Source organism: Silurus meridionalis, chromosome 27, assembly GCF_014805685.1.
Source record: "Silurus meridionalis isolate SWU-2019-XX chromosome 27, ASM1480568v1, whole genome shotgun sequence".
NCBI classification, from domain to species: domain Eukaryota; kingdom Metazoa; phylum Chordata; class Actinopteri; order Siluriformes; family Siluridae; genus Silurus; species Silurus meridionalis.
Genome location: NC_060910.1, coordinates 7,076,789 through 7,091,746, shown reverse-complemented (window position 1 = coordinate 7,091,746; position 14,958 = coordinate 7,076,789). Strand labels below are relative to the sequence as shown.

General features: G+C 35.6%; 1 protein-coding gene across 1 annotated transcript; it reads left to right on the top strand.

Moving 5' to 3' along the window:
• The first annotated feature begins 96 nt into the window (after positions 1–96).
• On the top strand, positions 97–13,869 carry lhfpl2b (LHFPL tetraspan subfamily member 2b). Its single transcript, XM_046842446.1, has 3 exons — positions 97–254; positions 7,586–8,208; positions 12,553–13,869. The coding sequence occupies exons 2-3, from the start codon at positions 7,794–7,796 to the stop codon at positions 12,807–12,809; spliced, it is 672 nt and encodes a 223-aa protein (XP_046698402.1). The 5' UTR covers positions 97–254; positions 7,586–7,793; the 3' UTR covers positions 12,810–13,869.
• Positions 13,870–14,958: the final 1,089 nt, after the last annotated feature.

Here is a 14,958-nt window from a genome sequence, read left to right as displayed (position 1 = left end):
GAAGAGACGAAGGAAAGAGCGCAGGAGGGGGGGAAGTGGGAAGAAGAATGATGAAGGGTGGGAAGGAAGACAAAAGAGACGGAAAGGAGAGGATGAAAAGTGTGTGTGTGTGTGTGTGTGTGTGTGTGTGTGAGAGAGAGAGAGAGAGAGAGAGAGAGGGAAGATCCTGTTGAAGACTTCCTGAATGGGCCACAATGCCGGAGTGGAGAGGAACAACAGCGGGAGGAGAAGAATGAGACTTCTCCAGCACACAGGTCAGCTTTAGCTTCTTTTTTTTCTTCACTGCTCCACACCACTCCTCCATTTCTTCCCATTTTCCTGATCTACGCTTCAGGCACCTTCGCTTTTCTTTTTCTTTTTCACTATTTCTAGGGTCGTAAAATCCTAAATGGTGCTGCACAAAGAAGTAGTTTGGTCTTCTCTCTGTGATCCATTACATTTTCCATTATCACGCTAAGGCTAAAGTCGACTTTGCCCTCCTTCATTCCTGCTCTCCTAAACGAATCTCTCTCAGATTTGTGTGTAGAGGAGCAGAGAGGAATCGTGGATGGTGCTGTTTCATTGAAAGCTTGTGAAAGACACATGGATAAACTTTCGCAAAAAAAAAACACAGACTAGTTACTAATACAAATGACTTATGTTGTACATTTTGGACGAAACCTTTAATGTAAATGTACCTAAATATGTGAAGAAATGTGTAAATCCGTAACTTAGACCTCCGTGTTTTTGTTCACGGGTACATGAAATAATAGTATGAATCCTACCGTACTACCTAGTATAGAACCTCCTGCAGTGAATTTGCACAAAACTCACTGTACTAAAGTCTCTCACCTACTGTAGTGAATTAGTATGAAACCTACTTTACCACACGGTGTTTCTTTTCCTGCAGTAAAAATACATTTATGATTAAAACCTATCGTATACTAGTTATTAACATCCTGCAGTGAATTAGTATGAAACCTACCGTACTACATAGTGTATATTCTCCTGCAGGGAAATAATAGTATGAAACCCACCATACTAAATAGTGTATAACTTACTGAAGTGAATTATTATGAAACTCACTGTACTACATAATGTATACCCTCCTGTAGGGACATAATAGTATGAAACCTTTCATACTTACTAGTGTATAACATCCTGCAGTAAAATAATAGGAAATCTACCGTACTAATACTTGAACACTTGCAGGGAAATAATAGTATGAAATCTACAGTACTACCTAGTATAGAACCTCCTGCAGTGAAATCGCACAAATCTTACTGTACTAAAGTATCTCACCTACTGTAGTGAATTAGTATGAAACCTACTTTACCGCATGGTGTTTATTTTTCTTCAGTAAAATACATTTATGATAAAAACCTATCGTACTTAGTAGTTATTAACATCCTGCAGTGAATTAGTATGACACCTACCGTACTACATAGTGTATATTCTCCTGCAGGAAAATAATAGTATGAAACCTACCATACTAAATAGTGTATAACATCCAGTAAAATAATAGGAAATCTACCGTACTAATACTTGAACACTTGCACACTTGCAGGGAAATAATAGTATGAAATCTACAGTACTACACAGTGTAAACCCCCTGCAGTGAAATAATAATGTGAAACCCACCATACTTAATAGTGAATAACCTACTAAAGTGAATCAGTCTTAAACAACTGCGCTATTTAATTTAAACCCTCCTTCAGTGAAATAGTATGAAAACTAACATACTAAGTAATAAATGAACTGCGGCATTAAAATTGCATTACGAAACCTACCATACTACATAGTGTACAACCTCCTGCAGTAAATAAGTATGGAACATAGCGTACTAAATTTTGTATAACCTCATGAAGTGAATTAGAAATAAATCCAATGTGCCCTCCTTCTGTGAATTAGCATAAAACTTATTGTACTATTTTTATTATTTACCCCCCTGCAGTGAATTAATAGTACAAAACCTGCCATACTACATATTATACAACCTCTTGAAGTATATAAGTTTGAAACTCACTGTACTACACAGTGTATCTCCTCCTGCTGTGAAATACAAATATGAAATATACCATATTTAGTGGTTTATACCATCCTGCAGTGAATAAATAGCATGAAACCTATTGTAGTAAGTAGTGTATCCTGATTTCAAATAGAAGGAAACACACTGTACTATATAGTGTATACCCTCCTGTACTGAATTAGTATGAAACCTATATGAACTCCTGCATTGAAATTATAATAAGCCTACTGTACTAAATAGCATCGATCATCCTGCAGTAAATTACTATAAAACCTGCCATACCCCCTGAAGTACATTAGAACGAAGCTCACTATACTACGTAGTGTATTCCTGTCTTCAGTGAAATATTATAAAATTTACTGTACTACATCGTGTATACCCTCCTACAGTGAAATAATAGAACAAAACATACTGTACTAAATATTGTATAACTTTCTGAAGTGATTTAAAAAAGAAACACACTGTTTTATATGGTTTATATTCTCCTGCAGTGAATTAGTATGAAACTACTGTACTAGTAATATATATTATTATATATATTATATTATTATAAAATAATAGTATGGAACTTACTTAACCATACTAAATACTGTATAACCTACTAAAGTAATATTATATTATTATAAAATAATAGTATGGAACTTACTTAACCATACTAAATACTGTATAACCTACTAAAGTGAATTTAAATATAAAATTTACTGTACTAAATAGGTTAACCCTCCTGTAGTGATATTACAGTATGAAACCTACTATATTTAGTAGTGTTTAACCTTTTACAGTGAATTATAATGAAAACTAAAGTACTAAGTAATATATAGACTCTTGCAAGAAATAATAGTATGAAACCTACCATACTACATAGGGTAGAACATTCTGAGATAAATTAGTATGAAACCTACTGTGGCAAATTTTCTGAAACCTTCTATACTACATAGGGTTTAATCTTCTTTAGATCATTGGTATGAATCCTACCATACTAAATCGTGTATACCTTGCTGAAGTGAAATAGTATGAAAGTCATTGTACCACATAGTGTTAGTCCTGCAGTTAAATAAAAGTATGATAAAAAAAACGATTGTACTTAGTAGTTTTTAACATCTTTATAGAATGAATTTCATTCAATTGGAATGAAACCCACTGTACTAAATAGTCTACATAGTGTAGAACCTCCTGCAGGAAATATCTGAAATCTGCTGTAATAAAGATTTTTTAACCTTCTAAAGTGAATTTGAAAGAATCCCATAGTATAGTATAAAACCTACTATACTACATAGTACGTGTTTAACGATACACGTATTCGTACCGAAATGTTTCGGTACAGGGCTTTTGGTTTTCGGTACACGTGTACCGAATGCAAGTCTTCTGAACATAGTTAAAATCCCTCAGGAACATATTAAGTTGCAGACCGCAAGTTTATTTAGTCTCCGCCTCCCACTTTGAGTGTATTTTTTATTAAAATTTAAACATACACAACAATGGTTGATCAAGCGCTTTGTATGCTTTGTTTAATGCATGCACAAAACAAATCTTAAAGTGACACTGTGCTTATTAATTTCTATTTTATACCCCTGGCATTGTTGTGTATGTTTTACACAGCATGTATGTGTATGTTTTATATGCTGATTACAGCGTTTAATCAACCAATAAAGTAGTATAAGCCTGCTGTACTTAGTAATATATAGCCAATGGTTAAAATACTATATTTAAATATCGTCGTAAACCTATATATATATATATATATATATATATATATATATATATATATATATATATATATATATATAAATAACTAATATATTAGATAGCATATCACATACTGTACTACATATAATAATTACAGATGTTACTAAATAATGCATAGCTTACTGTACATTATACCATGATCAGTCTGAACTTGCAATTCTGATTAATTTGAAGTTGTGCGTTCCAGAGAGTTTAATCACGGTTCTAAATAAATGCACTTACAAACAAATGTAACCATAGTTGCAATGTAGTTATGGTTGTATGCAGACTGAGATAGTTATTGTAAAACCTTCCTAATGGCATTACTGTGCTAAATAGGTAATTTTTTTTTTACCCATGAAAGTTTTGCTGTATTGTCCTAGACACAAGATTTTAGTATTAAAAAATCTAGTATAATTCTAGTATCTAGTAAAATTTAATAACATTTTAAAATGAGAAAATAAAAAGACACAAAGAATAAACATCAACAGCTTCAATATTAGTAGAGAAGCAGCACAGATGCACCTACATTTTTTTTTGCTGTTCTAAATGTATCTTAAATGAAAATCTTTTAAGCTTTTAATACTCTAATCAACATGGACATCCAATCAAATATGGATGCATAATGCAAATGTATGATTATTATTAGTAAAACGTACTCATTATAGAGCATGAAGACTAAATATTCTTGTAAATGTTTATAGTAATTATGATGTTTTAAGTAAAGTATATTAAAAGAGCACCAAACAGAACTTTACAGAAATGTTCACTGATTAAAAACTATTTACCCATTTATTATTATTTTTTTGTTCTGAGTGAAGAAAGGACATTGTGAATAAACATGTGTTGCATTTAATTATTTTTATTTATTTATTTATTTATTTATTCATATTTTTTTTATAAAAAAGGTCAAACAGAAATGTGTTCTGCATTAGTCATGCGATAATTAAAATGAGTGCCATTAAAATGAATAAAATTGTGTATATATATATATATATATATATATATATATATATATATATATATATATATACACTAAAGTTTAATTTACTAGCTAGTGCATAACCTTAGCCAAATGTACTATTTAGTGTATAGCTTACTAAAATATTTATCGCTTACTGTTGTATATAGTGTGTCCTTTGCCATATTATATACAGTAGTGTATAGCATAGCGTACAAAAATGTGTAGATTTTGAATATACTAAACAGCATGCAGCTTTCTGAACAAAAAGTTGTTTATCTTACGCATAGCTGACCATACCAAGAAGTGTATTGTTTACAGTAAAAGGCTTTCTGTATAAATAGTACAGTTATTTTAGATGTAAAAGTTTTGAATGTATACCACACTAGGTAATGCATGTCTTACACTACTATATATTGTATAACAATACAATACTATATAGCAGTGCTGCCCAATACGTCGATCGCAATCTACCGGTCGATCGCAAAGGTGTGTGGGTAGAAAAAAATAGATATTTATTTATGCATTTTTATAGTAGGTAGATCAGTTTGACTTGGTTGTTTTATAAGTAGCTTGCATGCTGAAAAAGTGTGTGCACCCCTGCTATATAGTGTACAGTTTACTGTACTATATAATGCATAACCTACTCTACTAAATAGTGTTCAGTTTGCTGGACTATATGGTGTATAGCTGACTGGGCTAAACAGTCGACAGGGAACTGTAGTAAAAACATATTATACCTTCCATATTAAATAGTGTGTAGCCAACGACGTACTATATACATAACAAAATCATTAACTAGTTGTAAAATAGCATTGAACTAGAGGTATCACAGCATTTCTGTATGGTAGTGTGCCACTCTGCACACTGTCCTATGTGCAAGTCATTGTTCAGTATTTTCTTTCTCAGATTACTTGAATGTTTTATTCTTGTCTTTGTTCAAGGATATGCAGTGGTTAAAGCTGCCCAATGTGGAGCTACAGAAAGCCATAAGAGTCTTCTACTAGAATGCTGACCGTGGAGTTTGGGATATTAAATAATGAGACCGGGTTTGGACTTCATTCTTCATTTGGCTTCGTTCACTTTAGAAAAAGATGCACTCAAGGATCACTTTTTAATTATATATGGTTTTGATTCAAAATACAGACTTAATCTGCGTAAACCAAACCAAACCTTGATGTTTTAGAAATATCGTGTCTAGTGTTTCTCTGTTTAGAAACGTTATGTTGTTTGCTTTTAATATCAAATAATATTAATAATAATATCCAGAGAGAAACAAGGACGCATTCCAGTCCGTGTGCGACCGGTCTCTGAGGCAACATTTCTCCTTTCTGACTTTGAAGCAACATCTGTGTCTCTTTGATCCACATCACTGGGGGTCCGAGAGTCTGATCAGCGTTGTTTGAGAGGTCCATGCTGGGACCACGGCGTGAGACGCCATTGTCTCTACGCCTCTCAGCAACTCCTGGCCTGTGAAATTCCTCTCTGATGTCTCTGGAGAATCAGAGGCGCTCTGGCCTGCGTGCCTTTTATTGCAGGGAAGTCATGCGCTCTGATTTGATTAGATTGCTCTTGAGTAAATCTTCCTTCTGCGATTTCTGCTTTGGACACATGCGCCTGTCTAGGTAAATGGAATCACAGCATGACTGTGTATAATTGCTGTAAATAGGTTTCTCGTATAGACAGCAGATGGGGAGCATTTTTTTTTTTTTCGAAGGCAGTATGAGCCGATGTGCGGTTATGGGACAAATGAAATGAGTACATCATATACTGGTTGTTGAGGTCATTTTATCAAAGTGAATCAAATGTAAAGAATTGACATGGGAGGATTTACTGCTTTGACACTCACCAAAAATATGGTAAAAAAAAAAAAATACAAGGTAAAAAGAAATCAAAAAACCCACACACCAAGATCTGGGAAGTTGAAGGTTTTATCTGAGCTTTTGCCAGATATACATACATGAGGCTTCTTTCATGTCCATGGAATAGATTTACGATGCTTTGCATATGCCAAAATGTTTTGGTTTGAGAAGGTTAAGTTTGTCAGCATCATTTTAACAAATGCAATTTTCCTTCTGTGTTAAAATACTTAATACACTATCAAGCTCTGGTGTCATTGTTGATCCGGAAAATATCTCAGTGATAGCAAACCTTTGTTTACTGCCATATCATGTGTAGTCTACTTCCATTCTGTCTGAATGAAAGTATGAGTAAAGCAAATTCCACGTTGAGCCATTTCATGGTCTGTGGTGATTGTATTATGACTACCTAAGAACAATTTTGTTCCCTGCGTTGGTTTTCCCTGAGCTTGCCTGCACAAGCTTCAAGCTATGTGTCTGTTATACCATCGCCCTGTCAGTGCTTATCTCAATCTGCTTAACGCGTCGAGCTTCCTTTGACGATTTGTTTAGGAAGTATTTTTGTTCAAATATTTTTTTCCCGAAGCCATAGTGAATTTGGAGAAATACAACCACACTCAGAAAACCCCAAAACATAATATCTCTGAACCCATCTGGTGCAAATTTCCGTAGACAATAGTGTTACAAGGCGCACCTGGCATGATACCAATGGGAGTATCGACTGATGTTTTCAAAAGCTGTGTAGAATTTTATCACCAACCAAGAAGACACCTGGTGTTGCAGTATTGCATTCTGAGAAGATATTATCATCCCATTTGAGAGAAAATGAGATATAGAATTAGTGTGTGCCTATAGGATTGATTTTCGAAGCCTTGTACCTGTTCAGACGGGATTCATGCAGTCTGCCAGATGCAGTGTTAACGTCGAGATCTGACATGCTGATTCAGAGCCTCTGAGCAATCTGTCACTGCCAAAGGGAGGTCCAAACATGAATCTCCATGTAAATGCTATTCTGTTTTCATTTGTTCGTAGGTTCCCACTTTCTGCTTTCCCAATTGGATACGTGGAGAATGGATGAGGATTCTGTTCTGCCAGGCAGGGATCGTGTCCAGCATGAAGGTCTGCTTTTGAAAATGGATCTATGAAGACAACACCCCAAGTCTTCATCTGATGCACCTCTACCAGATTTGTTTATTAGAACGAAAAGATCAGCCGAAAGGAGCTTCATAGGACTGACAACATGTGTCATGTCATTGTAACGTGCCGGTCTATGCTGTGGACCTTGTTGAGCATTGTGGTGGCATTTGCTGAGCTGGTGGCCATCATGAGTGCCGATTGGTTAGTAGGGGCACACCATCCATCTCAGTACCCTTCCAATGCTTCAGCTAGTGGACCCCCAGACCCTAACCCACCTACACTTGGCCTCTACAGTCGCTGCATCCGAGTGTTGCAGCAGAAGACGGTTCAGTGCGGACCATATGCTGCAGGCTTTACAGAGATTGCGAGTGGATTCTGGCAGGCCTCCATTATATTCCTGGTTGTTGGAATATTCCTGCTGTCCATAGTTGGCTTCCTTGCTGTCTTTAGCATGTGCTTTCAGAGTATCCTTGGGAAAAGCATCTTTAATGTCTGCGGCCTCCTTCAAGGCATAGCAGGTAGGAGTATCATATTTGACATATTTTTGGTTTACCTTGAGGACTATTTACTATTGTACTATATAAACACTTCAGTGATATATTTCAGTATTATTTTATATAAGTGTATATATATATATATATATATATATATATATATATATATATATATATATATATATATATATATATATATGTTACAGTCCTGCTGTTGAATTTTTAGGCTTTACTAAAACAGAGCCAAAATATAAATCTTAAAATAAGGAATACAACATCCAAGGAGGTTCTGTCAAAGGAGAGTAATAAATGATGGGGTGATGTGACATGGCCTTGCAAGAACTGGAGTAAATGCTGCTAGTGTTTACAGTATATAAAGATAATAAAGAACAACAAATTGTATGTTTATCTCTTTGTTACATTCAAACTAGTTGATTCCTGTTATCACTGACATTATAGAAGCTATAAACAGTCATTCCCTTAACAGTTTATATTTTTATCTTGCTTGTAGTTACTATAATGGTAATACTACAATTACTACTAATAATACTACTACTACTACTAATACTATCACTACTACTACAACTACTACTATTACTACTACTACTACTACTACTATGAATAATGATAATTGTAATAATAATGGTCTATGCGTATGAGTATGAAACAGTGGTCATGTGGTTGATTAACTGCATACACTAGGTATGATAGCAAGATAAACCAATAAGAGGGAAACATCAGACAGTTTCAACCAAAAGCACGTCATTTCTGCTCACAAAACTATCATATGATCTTTTTTTCTACCAAAGTCCACAACAGCTTTCAAACGCCCACACAAACAACAAAGCTTTGTTTAAGCTTCATGCTGTGAGTGCCATTCCCCTCAAATCAGTATTTATCCCTAACAAAGAGCTGCAGAAACTTTCCATTCCATTTCAAACTTTAAGTTTGTGTTGTCGTGGAGGCACCTTTATTACTGGTTACGACTTATAACTGTTGGCATATCTGGCATATTCTCAAGTTTGAGCATAGCAAATTTCTGTTACCTTGGATCAAACGAACAAAACCCCCAAAAAAAATTTTCACAGTGTTTTAGAATTTTTGTTTAAAAATTACGTATATATATATATATATATATATATATATATATATATATATATATATATATATATATATATACGTATTGAGAGAGAGTTCATGAATCTTGGCTTGTTTTTACTCTGTTTGAGTAAAAGTAGATGATCAGGAAAACATTCAGTTATAATGGGACTCAAGCTTTACCAATCAGGCTTTGGTGGGATCATGACATAATTTTCTCTTGGACGACAAAAAATTAAAGATGACTGTGAAAAGACTAAAACAAATGATACTAGTGAACCCTCCTCACTATGCTCATATGATGAAATTTAATAATTATTATTTTTTTTATATTACAGAGCATGCTAAGAGGTGTTTTAATATCAGCTCTGCTCAGATCTTACATCAGTCCCATGAGTTATATTTTTTGCCAATATTATATATCAGTACTGCAATGTAAGTCTCCTGCCTAGCACTTCTTAGCCCCTGCTTTTTTATTATACCTCCTCAGCATAAAGATAAGTTTCGAGTGTATATGCAGGTCAAATGTTAAAGCCTCTAAGCTGACACGAAAGCAATCCTCACATTCCTGACAGCCTCAGAGGTTCAGGCTTGCCTGGGAAACACATAATAACGTCTTCCAGGACTTACGGAGATTCGAGACTTATCTACAGCATTGTACTATGCATAACATGGACCGTTTCATGGTAGCAAACCTCGAGATATGATTTAAAAATGCTGATAAAATGTGACAGCATTTAAACAGGTAGAATCAGGAATGCTAAGGCCTCAACAGATTTCAAAAGTAGACTCAGTGAAGTACGTCTTGCTGTGGGTTAAATGCAAGTCATCAAATCACTTTTTGTTATGCCAGAGGAAGTAAAGCATGTCAACCACATGTTGTCCGCTCCATCAGCACTACTTCCCAACGCAACTGGCAGCAACAATACTGTAGTGTTGACTATGGCAAGCTTTGCCAGACCCACCATTCAATCTTTCCCATTATTTTCAGTTGAGGAGGAACAAATCCATTAACTCACTTTACTCTCTCTGACCAGCAGCTTTAATTTCAGTAATAGAAAATAGAAAAAATGCTAATTCAACTCCATGTATGGGAGGTTTTTTTTCATTCAAAAAGGGTTTATCCGGGGATAAGAGCTCCATAGTTGTGCTGAAAGCTTAGTGAAATATTTACGACGGTGGTATTGAGCAATTCCTAAACAGTCAGAAGAAAGGCTTGCGAGGCAGGACCTTGCATGCCCGATTTGATGGCAGAGCGAGTGCATTATGCGGCTAAGAAAGAACGTAGACCCATTTTGTAAAGACGAATAAAATTAATTTTGCAAATACATTTAGATTTCACTCCTGCAAATGGGCCATGTATAAAGCACTAAGACATTATTAATTGCTATACAGGCCCTTTGAGTGCAAACCTAACATAACGTCATGCATGATATACGATATCACATTGCTCAAAGGAATCTTAGTGTTTATATAGTATGGGTGAGGTCTGGCTTTATAAACAATGGTGGTAAAGAGGGAAAGAGGAGCTTGTGGATGTAATACTAACAACTCATTCACAGGGACCGACAAACGTTATAATCTAAAACTCTCAGTGCACAGATTTTATAAAACGTGTTATTTAACAAAGAATAAAATGTCTCGTTGGGGATTTGGGTAAAGTTTTTTTATAGAGGAGTTTATTTTATAGTTATAAAAATAATCACAATGCATAAAAAAGTTCAGTAGGTTTTCCTACATAAAAAAGTCTTTAGGTTTTTAATTAACATGACAAGCTGATCTAGTTTTTGTCTTGTTAAGTTTGAGGGGGAAGAAAAAACAATGGTTGGTGCGGGAACGATGGTTTAGAACCGAAGAATGCATCTTGAAAAAAAAAAGCATGAGAACGTCATGTTTAAAAAAAGGGAGGAAGGTCGTCAAAGCACTTGATTTTGGCTCCAAAGGTTGTGAGTTCAAATCTCAGCCACCCCAAGCTGCCACTCCTGGGCCCCTGAGCAAAGCCCTTAACCCCATTGCTTCTCAGATAGATGTAAGTTGTTCTGGATAAGGGCGTCTGCCAAATGCCATAAATGTACAAAAAGCATCGTTCATCTTTATATAAAATATCACAGTCATTGGCAGATGTTCCAGCAGTGGGCCGTATCACATCACCTGGTTGTGGAGGATTTCTATAGTATTATTTTAAAAACAATAAATATACTCATTAAAAAACACTGAAAATATGATCTTTGTGTCACTGAACTGAGTTTGTCAAAGTACTGTGACCTCAGGGCTTTGCGTTCATTCAGATACAAGAGTATTAGTGATCAGGCACTGATGTCAAAAGAGAAGGTCTACTGCACAGTCAGCATTCCAGTTCATCCCAGAGGTGGACTTGAGGTTGAGGTCAGAGATCTGTGTAGACCAATAGAGATTTTCTACTCAAACATCAGCAAAACCATGTTATCATGGTGCTGGCTTTGTATGCAGGGGTATTTTGACAGGTCCAGTGAAGGGAAATTTTAATGCTAAAGCGTACAAAGACGTTCTATACAAATGCATGCTTTGAACTTTGTGGCAACAGTTTATGGGCTTACATGGGTGTCATGGTCAGTATAGTATAATTATAGCAGGGGTTAATTCTCAAAATAATTTCCATATAAAATAGATCTAGTGTACATATTTTTGTGTTATGGAGGTTTGCAGGAAACTCTTAATAACTAAAGTATATGAACAATAATTAGAATTTTTATGTAACTTTTCAGTACTGGTAACGTTTTTATTTTAAAAGTAGAGGTCGACCGATCTTACGATACCAATAACTGGCTTGGATCGTACTTGCCAATAACCAAATAATCAACCGATGGAAAAATAAAGGATGTTGAATAAAAAAAAAAAACCATACACTCAATGCAAACTTTTATTACAAACAGTATTAAATCATGAAAATGTCTTAATTTATAATAATAAATATTAAAAATTATATAGCACTCTCCTTTTACTCTCTGTGCAGCGTGCCAATTGATGTGTAATAACAAATATTATGTTGTGTCAGTGATTAACCTCAAGAGGCCGCTCTTATAATGGCAGGGGATCGGAAGCCGGAAAAACTATCAATATGGATTTTTTCTGAAAGCCAAGAGTTTCAGCAATCAGCTATTGGTGCAGATTAATCGGCCGACCTTTATTAAAAAGTCATGTACTTCTTGGTTATGTATTAAAGACACATGGGGTTCTTCAAACCCCATTATGAGAACCATTAACTCTTTTGTGCCTTGTTTTTCTGTCCAGGCCTGTTCCTGATGCTCGGACTGATGCTCTACCCAGCAGGCTTCGGCTGTGATAAGGTGGTCAGCTACTGTGGTCCGGAAGCGTCGCCGTATAAACTGGGTCAGTGTTCTGTAGGCTGGGCTCTCTACACGGCAATAGGAGGGACGGCTCTCACTTTCATCTGCGCCATGTTCTCAGCCCAAGCCGAGATCGCCACTTCCGGGGACAAGGTCCAAGATGAGATCGACGAAGGCAGGACGCTCATCTGTGTGCTGTAGATGAGAAACGCTGCTCTCAGATTTACTAGCTGAACGTTTACATTGCGTTGTTTTGCTGTCAACAGTCTGCAGGGCTTATTGATGAGGCCATGATTTTTGATAGTTTGGGAAAAGACTGTAGCCCTGATGATAGTTGTAATGGCTGTAATAATACCTTTTACTGCTAAATTCTGTTAGTGTAAATTCAAAAGGTGCAGTTTTAAAAAGTAGTCCTTTGAAAGTGTAATATTTTGATAATAAAAGAAATCGTATAAAAGGCTAGAATTGTAGGCTTTGAAGTATGAGATATGAATACAAGCAGATGCCTAGTGTATATGCCATATGTTTTAGGAACATGCTTTTTTTTTTTTTGGGAACATACTGAGGAACATGATCTGAGGTAAAGCTCTGATTTCTGAAAGGCTTCATAGCTTCAGCATCAAAGAAACCAACATGAACAAGTCTATATGGCTTCAGAATTTCATTTATTCTTCTTTATGTACTTGTATTTAGCCCAGATAATCCATTTAAAGCTCAAGGAGGCGCTAATATTTTTGTACTGATTGTATCCCACAGTGTTCGAAACAGAGATTTCGTTCACGAAGTGTACAAAAGCCAAGAACGCAACATCTGTGACACAAGCCCGTTTGCTAATATTTTCTGTTTATTTTTTCTTTTCCTTTTCCTTTTTAAAGGTGTCCTGCCTTTCCTGAGTTTACATGAGTGGTAGATTGTAATATCTAATGCTCCAAGGAGAAACTGTGTGTCTCGAGTAGGTCAAGCATCATTTATTCTTAGCTTTAACCATACTTAGTTCCTTTTGAGTTGTGATGGCAACAGGCAACATACACCGTGCAATAAATAAAGCTGCATTTCATTCTAATCATTCACACACACACACACACACATGTTTATCAAGCTGTTTTGAGCACATCTGACCTTTTTTATGCTTCTCATATAACTCTCTCTGATTTTTTTCCCCATGTATTTGTTATATTAACAAACATATTTTGTATATTTTTTCAAAAATCTTTCTTTTGCTGTGCTTTTAGAGAACAGTACAAATTAAAAATGTAGATAAAAAATACCATGTACTATGCTGTTGTTTTTTTTTACTTTTCCATATTTCACTGTGCAAGATATTAGTCAGGAAGCAGACCAGGAAACAGGAAACACTATATCACTGGAGTGAAGACGGAAAAGGAGGCTTCCTCGCTGTATGGTCAACATGTTTAACAATAACAAAAGAAGATCAGGGTGAAATTTTCCTTATATATTTTATGAAACAAATATATGTTTTGAAAACAAAAGTGATGTCAAATTTGGTAAATATAATTTTGGAACAGTTCGTGCTTGAGCATTGTAGGGATTGAAAAAAGGCAGCTGGGATTTGGCTATGGCTCTAAATTTGTGAGCTCAAATATAAAGACTGCCAGTGAAAACTTTAAAAAGACCCTAATGCCGATACTGGACTTCGCCTCACTTGCAAGTCATTTTAGATACAACCACGGACGTTATGAGCTCGGTGCACGGTCGGATATGTCAGATGTATCCAGAAAAGGCTTACTGTAATAGTTATGAAGAGGATTTTCCTACACGCTTCTCTTATCTGATCTTCTCTGCTGGTCTTCCATGCAAACCTCTGTGGCCTTCACATGCTGATCAGAAATGCACGACAGGCCTCTTCATCTTGCATGACCGTGCAATCAATTTATAATTAGGTTCGGGGTGATTAATGCCTTCCCAATGAGGTGGCCTCTTCCCTGATGAATGTATACAGGACTTCCCACCTAAACTGCTGTCCAAACAGGCATGGCTCACTGTTTTGTCTCATTAGAGACCCTGAAGTTCTTTTTCTCCACCCGCTACACTTTCAATATAGAAACTATATAGAACTAATATGGAAACTTTCACATACACTGTGGAAACATCATATGAAGCATTTAAGTAGTTCGAATTTGTGTAGGATTTAATAACGTTAGAACCACAGGTGTTTAATGACGGAGAAATGAAACTTTTACTCTTTTAATTTAATTCACATTTTTGATGGTTGAGTATTATTATTCATTCATCATCAGTAACGAGTTTAGGGTTGTGGTGCGGTCAAGTGCCTGTGGTATGAGAATTCACCCTGGGTGGGATGCCAGTTCCTCGCTAGTCACTACACACA

Excerpts from the sequence above, each read along its gene's own strand:
- lhfpl2b (XM_046842446.1), top strand. The coding sequence starts at position 7,794 with ATGTGTCATGTCATTGTAACGTGCCGGTCTATGCTGTGGACCTTGTTG. Across the intron at positions 8,209-12,552 it reads CCTCCTTCAAGGCATAGCAG|GCCTGTTCCTGATGCTCGGA; the intron begins GTAGGAGTATCA and ends TTTTCTGTCCAG.